The sequence below is a fragment of the Cucurbita pepo genome, chromosome LG07 (genome assembly GCF_002806865.2).
Source record: "Cucurbita pepo subsp. pepo cultivar mu-cu-16 chromosome LG07, ASM280686v2, whole genome shotgun sequence".
Classification (NCBI taxonomy): Eukaryota; Viridiplantae; Streptophyta; class Magnoliopsida; order Cucurbitales; family Cucurbitaceae; genus Cucurbita; species Cucurbita pepo.
The window spans coordinates 1254919-1268118 of record NC_036644.1 but is presented as its reverse complement, the minus strand read 5'-3'; the positions used below and the strand labels follow the sequence as shown (position 1 = coordinate 1268118).

The window sequence follows — 13200 nt, the reverse complement described above, 5'->3', positions numbered from 1 at the left end:
CCTACTCGAGCATCCAAACTGAAACTATACTCAAATACCGAATTTTGTAATTTAACTTTAATTTTGAGTATCTGACAAATTTAGACCGATGACACAATTACTTGAATGTTGATTTGACAATCGATGATGTAATAAATGCAATAGACCTCTCGCTATCGTCATAATTTTTTTTAAAAGAATTTTATAATAAATATTACATAGAAAGAAAGAAAAAAAAAAGTAAGTTAACTCGTCCATTGATTCATTTGTTGTCAGCTTTCTCTTCATCAAGAAAACCAGTTGATAATAATAAATTATAGCATTTATTTCTGACCTGACCAAAAGCATGCTTGATGCTTCTACCAAAGTTGTCCAACAAAACAAACTCAGTCTCTTCGATTCACTATTTCATTCGTACATTTCGTCTCGAAGAAGAAAAGTATTATATATCTAATAACTCAAATCCACCGCTAGCAGATATTGTTCTCTTTAGAGGTTCCCTTCCAGGCTTCCCCTCAAAGTTTTAAAATGCGTCTCCTAGGAAGAAGTTCCTACACCCTTGTAAGGAGGATCTTACATACAACAGTATTATATGTAACCATCAAAGCCCACCACTAGCAGATATTGTTTGAGCTTCCCCTAAAGATTTTAAAATGTGTTTGCTAGAGAAAAGTTTCCACACCCTTATAAGAAATGATTTGTTCCCCTCTCTAACTGATGTGAGATCTTACAATCCATCCTGTTGGGGGCCAGCGTCCTCGCTGACACACCANGAGTAAGGTTCAAATCGTTGACAATCTGACATGTAGTATCCAACGAGCCAACTCCATCTAAATCCCAGGTGCAGGAAACCGAAGGCGGATGAGGCGGTGGTGGCGGTGGAGCCGGCGGCGAATAATCATGGTGAGAAAGAAATCCATCGTAATCGAGAATGGAAAATTCATCGACCGTGGACGATGAGACGACAGAATGAGGAGGCTCTGTAACAAGAACAACTACAAGCGCAACAAAACTTGAGAAACGAAGAGAACGAGAGTGAAATCGAGCCATCCACTACTGTCAACAGTCATTAGGTCAGAGATTTCTGTAAGGATTGGCAGTTGAATTAGCAAATTCGATCGGAAACAACAAAACTAAATCCACCATGAATACAACAATTTCACGAAATTCAGAGTACATGCGCCTTGTTCGTAGAAATGGAGAAACCCTAGAATTCGCTCTGCAAAACAGACTGCAACACAAAGAACCAGACGGAGAAGGTAAGATTGATGTTTTCTGAGAGAGAGAGAGGAAGGTGGGGGAGAGAAGAAGCCCCCCTTTACTTATTTCCACGATGAATGAATGGCAGGGAAATGTTTGGAAACGGCTTGCGATGAATGAGCTCGCCCACGTGTCTTTCTCTCATTGGTTAACCTCCATAACCCACCTTCTTTTTTGACTTTTTGTTGTTTTCCCGCGCGCGGTTGGCACGTGTGGAAGTTAATCGTGGTACTTTGTCGTATTCATCATTAAATAATAATAAACCCTACCTGTCTTAAAAGAGCGTAAATGTCAATCGCTAACTTACAAATTTAATTTTTAACTTTTATCTTAATTAATTATACTGAAATTTATTAATATAAATTTTATAATTTTATCAAATATTCATTAAATACAAAAAATTTAAAAATAGAATGGAAAGGGACAATGATGTAATTTCGTCATCGACCAGTAAGGATGAGACAGCTAGGCTCGTGGTCAAGGTCTTTTAACCGTTTTTCAATAGGAAGGTGAAACGTGAATGGGCTATAGGTGATTGATTTCTAGTTAAACAGTGTAAGAAGTCGACTTACACTACCCAACTTAACTCAAACCTACTCGAGCATCCAAACTGAAACTATACTCAAATACCGAATTTTGTAATTTAACTTTAATTTTGAGTATCTGACAAATTTAGACCGATGACACAATTACTTGAATGTTGATTTGACAATCGATGATGTAATAAATGCAATAGACCTCTCGCTATCGTCATAATTTTTTTTAAAAGAATTTTATAATAAATATTACATAGAAAGAAAGAAAAAAAAAAGTAAGTTAACTCGTCCATTGATTCATTTGTTGTCAGCTTTCTCTTCATCAAGAAAACCAGTTGATAATAATAAATTATAGCATTTATTTCTGACCTGACCAAAAGCATGCTTGATGCTTCTACCAAAGTTGTCCAACAAAACAAACTCAGTCTCTTCGATTCACTATTTCATTCGTACATTTCGTCTCGAAGAAGAAAAGTATTATATATCTAATAACTCAAATCCACCGCTAGCAGATATTGTTCTCTTTAGAGGTTCCCTTCCAGGCTTCCCCTCAAAGTTTTAAAATGCGTCTCCTAGGAAGAAGTTCCTACACCCTTGTAAGGAGGATCTTACATACAACAGTATTATATGTAACCATCAAAGCCCACCACTAGCAGATATTGTTTGAGCTTCCCCTAAAGATTTTAAAATGTGTTTGCTAGAGAAAAGTTTCCACACCCTTATAAGAAATGATTTGTTCCCCTCTCTAACTGATGTGAGATCTTACAATCCATCCTGTTGGGGGCCAGCGTCCTCGCTGACACACCATTCGGTGTCTGACTCTGATACCATTTGTAACAACTCAAGCCCACCACTAGCAAATATTGTCCGCTTTAGCCCATGCGTATCGCCGTCAACCTCACGGTTTTAAAACATATCTGCTAGGGAGAGGTTTCCACACCCTTAAAGGAATGTTTCGTTCCCCTCTCCAACTGAGGTGGGATCTCACGTTATATAATCTCAAATTTCTTATCAGCAAAGTCAGGAAGAACTTGGTCTGAATTCACATGCCAACACAAAAGCTACTGATAAATCAGCTGAGCTCAACCAGACATACAGCTCTAAAACAATGGAATGAATCGCTCTGTACATGTAATACGATGCAATATATTTGGAGCCATATGGCTTAAAATTGCTATATATGTAGCTACGTGAAAGGTTTGCCCATGCCCAGGTCAACATCTTTATGTACTGCCTCATCAGTGCATGATGGAAATAAAGGACATATTTTAAGTTAGAAAACACGAACCTGGAAGCAGTGGGTTGGTGTGTCGTGTATGGAACTGTACAGAATTCTTTACTCGAAACGTCGATGATTGAGATATGAACAATTCGTCGTGTTTTCTTGTGCAGTAGCTTTCTTAGTATGAACCTTGGCTTCCTTGGCCTGCTGCAAGTTTTGAAAAGATTAGCTGAAAGAAGTATATCAAGCCAAATAATGGCTCAAGTTCCTCACAGTCTCTTCATTTTCAGCTTTGCTATGGCTTTCTTTTCTATTTTTCGAACCCACTCCTTGCTTATGTGCAGAAGTTTCCCAGTTTCCTCAAGTGACTTGGGTCGGAAATCGACAAGTCCTTATCGCATAAGCAGGACCTGCCTCTCCCTTGATTCCAACCCTTCAAGAAGATTAAAGATGTCGATCTTCATGAGTTTTCGCGTCACGGTCTCTTCTGGGCTTTGTATTGAAGTATCTGCTGTAAATTCCTGCACCATAAGAGCAACTCTTAAAGAACATAAAATATCAGATCAGNAAATGTCAATCGCTAACTTACAAATTTAATTTTTAACTTTTATCTTAATTAATTATACTGAAATTTATTAATATAAATTTTATAATTTTATCNTCGCTGACACATTATTCGGTGTCTGACTCTGATACCATTTGTAACAACTCAAGCCCACCACTAGCAAATATTGTCCGCTTTAGCCCATGCGTATTGCCGTCAACCTCACAGTTTTAAAACATATCTGCTAGGGAGAGGTTTCCACACCCTTAAAAGGAATGTTTCGTTCCTCTCTCCAACTGAGGTGGGATCTCACGTTATATAATCTCAAATTTCTTATCAGCAAAGTCATGAAGAACTTGGTCTGAATTCACATGCCAACACAAAAGCTAATAGACACTTAGTACTGATAAATCAGCTGAGCTCAACCAGACATACAGCTCTAAAACAATGGAATGAATCGCTCTGTACATGTAATACAATGCAATATATTTGGAACCATATGGCTTAAAATTGCTATGTATGTAGCTATGTGAAAGGTTTGCCCATGCCCAGGTCAACATCTTTATCTACTGCCTCATCAGTGCATGATGGAAATAAAGGACATATTTTAAGTTAGAAAGCACGAACCTGGAAGCAGTGGGTTGGTGTGTCGTGTATGGAACTGTACAGAATTCTTTACTCGAAACGTCGATGATTGAGATATGAACAATTCGTCGTGTTTTCTTGTGCAGTAGCTTTCTTAGTATGAACCTTGGCTTCCTTGGCCTGCTGCAAGTTTTGAAAAGATTAGCTGAAAGAAGTATATCAAGCCAAATAATGGCTCAAGTTCCTCACAGTCTCTTCATTTTCAGCTTTGCTATGGCTTTCTTTTCTATTTTTCGAACCCACTCCTTGCTTATGTGCAGAAGTTTCCCAGTTTCCTCAAGTGACTTGGGTCGGAAATCGACAAGTCCTTATCGCATAAGCAGGACCTGCCTCTCCCTTGATTCCAACCCTTCAAGAAGATTAAAGATGTCGATCTTCATGAGTTTTCGCGTCACGGTCTCTTCTGGGCTTTGTATTGAAGTATCTGCTGTAAATTCCTGCACCATAAGAGCAACTCTTAAAGAACATAAAATATCAGATCAGAGTTTTCATATATATTGTAATTTGTAACATTAATCTAAAAAGTGTAACCGCCCAAGTCCGTCATTAGTAGATATTGTACTCTTTGGACTTTCCCTTTCCAGCTTCCCCTCAAGGTTTTAAAATGCGTCTACTAGAGAGAAGTTTTCACACCCATATAAAAGGTGTTTCATTCTCCTCTCCAACCAATGTGGGATCTCACAATCCACCCTCCTTCGGGACTCACCGTCCTCGCTGCCACACTACTCNAAAAATTTAAAAATAGAATGGAAAGGGACAATGATGTAATTTCGTCATCGACCAGTAAGGATGAGACAGCTAGGCTCGTGGTCAAGGTCTTTTAACCGTTTTTCAATAGGAAGGTGAAACGTGAATGGGCTATAGGTGATTGATTTCTAGTTAAACAGTGTAAGANTTCGGGACTCACTGTCCTCGCTGCCACACTGCCCATTGTCTGGCTCTGATACCATTTGTAACGACCCAAACCCACCACTGGCAAATGTCGNAATTTTGTAATTTAACTTTAATTTTGAGTATCTGACAAATTTAGACCGATGACACAATTACTTGAATGTTGATTTGACAATCGATGATGTAATAAATGCAATAGACCTCTCGCTATCGTCATAATTTTTTTTAAAAGAATTTTATAATAAATATTACATAGAAAGAAAGANTTCCACACCCTTATAAAGGGTGTTTCGTTCTCCTCCCCAGCCAATATAGGATCTCACAATAACCTTGTATGGAAGAGAGAATCATATCATATATTTCACATTTAGGCCATCACTCNGTCGTCCTCTTTGGGCTTCCCCTCAAGGTTTTTAAAACGCGTCTGCTAGGGAGAGGTTTCCACACCCTTATAAAGGGTGTTTCGTTCTCCTCCCCAGCTGATATAGGATCTCACAATAAAACCTTGTATGGAAGAGAGAATCATACCATATATTTCACATTTAGGCCATCACTCCTCTTCTGATCAATCGAACCCACAACTCTTAAGCAGTTGTTAACAAGTCTAACCTTAGCCAAAGGAAGACCAGTGGCCTTCGCTATATCATCATCAGAATATCGACTACTACCGTTGTTCAAGGCCTTTCGATCTGATTCATTGCCTTGGTCAATGACCACTACAAAGAATTATAAAGACGAGTCAGTTATACATGAATATGAAAACTTTACGAAAAATCGCCTACCGGTGAAAACAGAATCATACTGGAATTCGAATACCCCTTGAATTTCGTGCAACAACGCTCGACATCGATTTCCTTATCCAGTAATGGATATAGGTTGAGAATCTAAAACCCCTTTTCGGGTCAAACCTTTCCACACCTTGCAGAACACCAACAGCTCCAGCCTATGAACATACAAGAACATAAACATCAAGATGCATATCCTCTCCATTTTCTCATAAAATGGAAATGAATCGACCTGAACTAAGTCCTCCATCGGTAGTCCAGAGCATCGATATTTCTTCGAAAGGAACCGAACTAATGAATTAGTAGTCCTTAAGAGTTCATCTTGACAGAACCAACCAAATTGCAGCTGTTTTTGGAGGTCCTTTATATCAACACCAGCAGCATTGGCCCAGCAACTCATGCTTGATATTTTTCCAGTTTCCTTCTCTAAAGTTTCTCTAATTCTTTCTAAATTTGCAACTACCTGCAATGAGACACAAGCTTAGCATAATAAGTATTGAAAAGATGATTGTGAGCATATCAGAGATGAATCAACCTTAACCCCTGTGGATATTTCAACTTCATTTCGTGCAACGGTCGGTCTTTTAAACGCTCTTTTTCTTGAAAATATCGAGGAATTACGAAATTTTTCTTTAGCCGCTCGTGTAGTTAGCGGCTGGGAAGCAACTTTATCAGCATTATCCACTGCTCTCTTTTTTACTGATCTTCTTCCTGCTCTTTTTCCAGAGTAAACTACGACATCATCATTCTGGCCATCTGTTTTTGGGTGTACATTATGATATCCACCGTCCTCAATGGCTAAGTCATTTTGGCCATCTCTTCCCAAGCTTAGCATGCCTGATTCAGCAAAAGTTTCCTCCAAAACATCAATGTTTTTCATCAACATGCCAAAAGACGACGCTTTGCCAGTAGGCAAGCTCGTACCAGCAGAAAAATTGTCGTCTACTCTGGACGGCCTGGTGCATTTTAACCCGTAATGCAAATGACCGAGTGGCCTTGCCTTATTGTTTATCTGAGATATAAGAGTGATGAGAATGGTAATAACATATAAGATCCATCTGATATGATGCAAATATACTCCTGAAACTATATCTTTAGCTGGATTCTTATCCATATCGACTTTTCTCGTTCTCTCCTTTCATTTTACCGCATCATTTCCAAAGCGCTCGAGTTTATATTTGTACTTTCAATGAATGAACCAAACTCGTCCTTGTGGATTTGATCCTACGTGCAACTATTACGATCTAAAATTATTTTCAAGTAAGGAACTATTAATTGTTAGATTCAACGCCAAGAACAATAAACTAAGACAAGTCAAGACTATATGTGGGTGTTGTGTGACGTTCATTGCGCAGGGCTAACCTCTATCTCTTTCAAATCTAACAGATCATCGGCCGAGGTTTGTGGAGCTTCGGACAAGCAAGTGTACGTTTTAAAGGTCTCTCTAGGGATAAATTCTCCTTCCTCACAAATACTGGAGAAGAAGGAAAGTCTTCCTGAACCAAAAGAAGCTTCCCTGCCTTTAGTTGTTTTAAAATGTAGAACTGAACAAAATTAGAGACTAAGACTAGTACACTACATGCATTCCAACGCCAAAAATCATGACAGAAACTTAGAAAATGATTTAATTAAAGGATGTTAATACACGAGGCTCTTTCTCACAAGCATCCAATGCACGCTTCATTGATAGACAAGCGAAGTTATCAACAACTAGCTAATCATAAACAGTTTTGTAGTCAGTAATTATAAGATCCCACATCGGTTGGGGAGGAAAACGAAATACTTTATAAGAGTGTGAAAACCTCTCCCTAGTAGATGCGTTTTAAAAACATTGAGGGGAATCTTGAATGGAAAAGTTCAAAGAGGACAATATCTACTGGCGGTGGGCTTGGGCCGTTACAAATGGTATCAGGGCCAAACACCGGGCGATGTGTCAGTAAGGAGGTAAGTCCCGAAGGAGGACGCTGGCCCCCCAAGAGGGGTGGATTGGGGGTCCCACATTCGATCAGGTCCTGAATTATGAGATCTCACATCAGTTGGGGAGGAGAACGAATCGTTTTTTATAAGGTTGTGGAATCCTCTTCTTGAGAGATTTGAGGAAAAGTCCAAAAGGGAAAACTCAAAGAGGATAATATCTGCTCGCGGTGGGCCATTAAGTGAAAAATCTTCATAGCCAAACAAGCCCAGAAAACTTAGAACAAATTTAAAATTCATGAACCGTCACTTCAGAAATCTCCACAGAATCCATTGCTCATCTATGTGACAAGGAATACTCAATAATTATCGCAACATTTTTGGTGGGATGTTCATCATCTTTAATACAAAATTTCCAAGAAAGGCCCCAAAATTTCATTTCTCAAACGATTAAGATTATCGCCGCGAGAGCAATTTAACTATTGATTACAACGACAAGTACAACAAAGCAATCTAAAAAATGCGAAAACCAATCAGTAACACCCTGAAGCTTGCTGAATCGCATCATCACAAGACAGAAGAAATAAGCTCAGAATTCATACATAAACACAGATATCAATCGACGCTAGTTTCTAATTCAGCATCGTAGTAATAGGCTTAGAATCAAAGCAAAAGTCAAGAAATGCTTCAGAGAAAAAGAACTAACAGGCATATGGAGAAGCCTTGGAAGAGGAGCTCCGGCGAGAATGAGCCTGAATTTGAAAACTCCACTTGAGATTTGGCCTGAAACTTGTTGCCATCGTGAAAATCGAAGGCAGGAAGAGGCGGGAGCTTGGCGGCGAAGTGGTAATTAATTACTCGTACAATCTAATTCCAAATTCCCTGCCACTAATTTTTAATCCCGTTTTAATAATTTGGAAAATAAAGAAAATTAATTAAAATATTTATAATAATATTATATTCACTTTATATTTTTTTTTTAATAATATTTCATTGATTTCATTAATATAATGGAAATGCCGATTCATCTCCGAAGTCAATATCGCACCTATAAATATATGAAAATGTCGACGAAAATAGTTTGTTTGATGGTACTTGTTACTCTGATAACCGTAGTAGTTCTAGAGCTAATACGTGCAATAAACCCCGACTTCTAGAAGGGATGCATTTATTAGACAAAAAAAGGTCAACACAAGCTTTATTGTTGCTCTGATGATTCATGATAGCTCGATAAATCGCACGAGCGACGCATCATTCAAATTTATTCTCTATCAACTTTCGATGGCACGATCATCATGTGAATTAGTGTTCAATTTCAAAGAGGGAGCCTGAGAAATGGCTACCACATCCGAGGAAAGCAAGTCATCCCCGTATTTTGCCATATACGTGGGTTCGATCCTCCAAGACCTGTTAGAGCTCTCTTCAACCTGCTCATGGCTAGATCGATCGGTTTTGGGTCAAATAGGAAGAACTCGAATATTCCAACTCTGGAAAGCGCCTACACCTAATAGCTTAAGCCGCTGCAACATACATGCAAAATAACTTGACACGGGGAGACAGTAACAATAAATAACAATACCGGGCTCCTCGAGATTAGTAAACAAATCATTCCAAAAAAAAAAAAAAAATTTGATTGATCAATCAACCAAAAAACTTTGACGCTCGATGTTCACAAATCACTCGACTACAGGTACTAGCAAGTGATCAACGTACGTGTACAACAAGTTAACAACACGTCCGATACATATATATATATATCATACCTAACAAGTGTCGAACATAAGTCTGATAGACATGGAATGATCGGGTTCGTGCCACGTAGAATAATAGCCTCTAAGAAGGGGGAAAACAACCTTATTTTTTACAAATCATATCCAAATTACCACTTTCCTTAAAAGCAGCTAGCTTCATCAAGACAAAGATGTGAAGAAAGTGGCAGCTGAGAGTAAACTCTGATGCAATTCCAGGAAGAGCAGTGTGCATGCGCATGCATGCATGCATGCATAAAATCCAACATCAGATAAGACAGATGAACAGAACACATGTCTGTCCCATTCTTGTTTTTCTTTGTTCTAATTATGTTTTGTTCTTTGAGCTGATTTTGTTAGAAAGCTCTTAACTTTCTTTGTTTTATACTGTTTTTTGGTTGAATATTATCACAACTATATTGATATAAATTAAAAGTTTTAAATATAAATGAGAAATAAATTAAACGACGACGTCTTACTCGATGATTTAGAAAAGGACGTTATTTCATTATTTGGTTATATACATTCGTGTCTAGGTATATTCCTACGTATACCCTCCATAAAAATTTCGAGAGCTAAAAGTGGAGAGGGGTCACATTTCTTATAAGGGTGTGGAAACATTTCCTTAGTAAACGCGTTTTAAAATCGTGAGGCTGATAGTGATACGTAACGGGACGAAATGGACAATATCTACTAGCGGTGGGCTTAGACTATTACAAATGATATCAGAGCCAAGGCATCGAGTGGTGTGCTAGTGAGGACACAGAGCCCAAAAGAGAGGTGGAATGTGAAATCTCACATTGATTAAAGAGGAGGACAACGAGGACGTTGCGCCCCCGAAGGAGGTGGATCGTGAGATCCCACATCAATTAGAAAGGGGAGTAAGTGTCAACAAGGACGCTGAACTCCGAAATAGGTGTATTGTGATATCCCACATTGGTTGGAGAGGAGAACGAACCATACTTTATAAAGATGTGGAAACCTCTCCATACTTTATAAAGATGTGGAAACCTCTCCTTAGTAGATGCGTTTTAAAACCACGAGGCTGACAGTGATACGCAACTGACCGAAGCAGATAATATCTATTAGGGATGGGCTAAGACTGTTACATATTTTTCTTAGAGGTTAACTGTTCGAGTCCCCAATCTATGTCTGTTCGTTTCCCTATAGAATGAGTAGAGACAAGGATATCTCCTATATCTCTGTTTTCAGGCTCATAAATCATTCTCCATTCTAATGAAATTTTTCATCAAATGGTAGAAAAATATGGTGGAACTCCTCTCGGAGAAGATCTCGAAGCTAATCTTTTATAAGGGTGTGGAACCTCTCCCTAACATACGCGTTTTAAAATCACGAGGCCGACAGCGATACATAACAAGTCGAAGCGGACAATATCAGCTAGCAGTGGGCTTGGGCTATTACAAATGATATAAGAGCCAAGTCACCGAACAGTGTGCCAGCGAGGACACTAAGCCTCGAAGGAGGAGTGAATTGTGAGATCCCACATCGGTTGAAGAGGGAAACGAAACCTCCTTTATAAAGATGTGGAAACCTCTATTTAGCAGACGCGTTTTAAAATCGTGAGACTAACGACAATACGTAACGGACCGAAGCAAACAATATCTACTAGCTGTGAACTCGGGTTGTTACGTATATTCTCAAAGGTTTAACTGTTCGACTCTCCAATCTATGTCTGTTCATTTCCCTACAGAATAAGTAGAGACAAGGATATCTCCTATATCTTCATTCTCAAGCTCGTAAATCATTCTCCATTCTAATGAAAATTTTCATCAAATGGTAGGAATATAAAGTGAAACTCCTCTTGGAGAAGATCTCGAGACTACTCCTTTACAAGGGTGTGGAAACCTCTCCCTAACATACGGGTTTTAAAATCACAAGGTCGACAGCTATACATAACAAGTCGAAACGGACAATATCAGCTAGCAGTGGGCTTAGGCTGTTACAAATGATATAAGAGCCAAGTCACCGAACGGTGTGCCAGCGAGGACACTGAGCCCCGAAGGAGGAGTGAATTGTGAGATCCCACATCGGTTTAAGAGGGAAACGAAACCTCCTTTATAAAGATGTGGAAACCTCTACAAGCATTGAACTCGGACTGTTACGTATATTCTCAAAGGTTTAACTGTTCGACTCTCCAATCTATGTCTGTTTGTTTCCCTATAGAATGAGTAGAGACAAGGATATCTCCTATATCTCCATTCTCGGTGTCCTAAATCATTCTCCATTCTAATGAAATTTTCATCAAATGGTAGGAAAATACACTGAAACTCCTCTCCGAGAAGAACTCGAGGCTAGTTCTTCACAAAAACGAGTTCGAAAAGAGAGAGTGAAGGGTACGATGTAAACCTAAAGAGAAAGTTCGAGGAAGAAACGAGCATAATGATCGACGAAATCATAAGAATGGCATACAATGATTTGTGTATAATCATGAACAATAGAAGAAAGTGTTAGAAAATAGGAAGAACATGGCGTGTAGAAATGGGAAAGGGATGGAAAACGAAAGGGCATGCAGAATTGAGGTTTATATTCTTCACAACTCTCCAAAATCTAAGCTTTGCTTTCTCGTGTAAACCAACACAACGTTGGCTCATTAAACGAGGCTCATGTCCTTCCCTTTTCTTCTTTGGATTATTGCTTGTAATTGCTTTGCTCTTCTTCTTCATAAACACAACACTACAGAATGAAAAGGATGGGACAGTTTGAATTATAGAGTGCCCACTCAATCTCTGCTCACTGCACCTACTCTTTTTCGGTTGGTACACTTGTATTATTCGGGATAGATCTTACGTTGGTTGGAGCGTGTAATGACGGAAACTTCTCCCTAGTAGATGCAGTTTAAAATCGTGAGGTTGACGGTGGTATATAACGAGCCAAAGTGGATAATATGAGTTGTTACTAATGGTATTAGAGCTAGTAGCAAGGACGGTGGACTTCTAAGGGGGGTGGATTGTAAGATCACATATTGGTTGGAGTAGAACAAAACGTTTCTTATAAAGGCGTGGAAACATATCTCTAGTAGACGCATTTTAAAACCGTGAGGTTGACGGTGATATATAACGAACCAAAGTGGACAGTATTTGTTAGTGGTGGGCTTTAGTTGTTGCAAATGGTATTAGAGCTAGTCATTGGACGGTGTGTCAACAAGGACGCTGGACCCCTAAGGGGGGTGGATTGTGAGATCACATATTGGTTGGAGAGTAGAACAAAACGTTTCTTATAAGGGTGTGGGAACCTCTCCCTAGTAGACGCATTTTAAAACCGTGAGGCTGACGGTGATACAAACGGAGCCAAAACAGACGATATCTGCTACCGGTGGGCTTAGGCTATTACAAATGGTATGAGAGCCAGTCACCCGATGGGGTGCCAGCAAGGACACTAGACCCCTAAGGAGGGTGAATTGTGAGATTACATATTAGTTGGAAGCAGGACGAAACATTTCTTATAAGGGTGTGGAAACCTCTCTCTAGTAGATGCATTTTAAAACCGTGAGGCTGATGGCGATACGAAAGGAGCCAAAACGGACAATATCTGCTATCGGTGGACTTGGGCTATTACAAAGGGTATTAGACAGTGTGCCAACGAAGACGTTGGGCTCCCAAGGGGGTTGGATTGTGAGATCCCACATTGGTTGGAGAGGAGAACGAAACATTCCTTA

General features: G+C 39.2%; 1 protein-coding gene across 4 annotated transcripts; it reads right to left on the bottom strand.

Moving 5' to 3' along the window:
• Positions 1-4006: 4006 nt before the first annotated feature.
• LOC111799264 (RNA polymerase sigma factor sigC-like) lies at positions 4007-8626 on the bottom strand. Of its 4 annotated transcripts, none has more exons than XM_023682736.1 (7): positions 8483-8626; positions 7225-7388; positions 6398-6874; positions 6095-6325; positions 5894-6020; positions 5606-5793; positions 4007-4623 (listed from the first exon to the last, which is right to left on the bottom strand). In XM_023682736.1, exons 1-7 carry the CDS (start codon positions 8574-8576, stop codon positions 4495-4497), a joined length of 1410 nt encoding a protein of 469 aa, XP_023538504.1. In that variant the 5' UTR covers positions 8577-8626; the 3' UTR covers positions 4007-4494. The 4 variants fall into 4 exon arrangements, 3 of the variants coding, with proteins under 3 accessions (XP_023538504.1, XP_023538506.1, XP_023538507.1); XM_023682738.1 differs by having other exon boundaries at positions 5687-5793; XR_002815798.1 differs by having other exon boundaries at positions 4521-4623; positions 5687-5793; positions 5880-6020.
• Positions 8627-13200: the final 4574 nt, after the last annotated feature.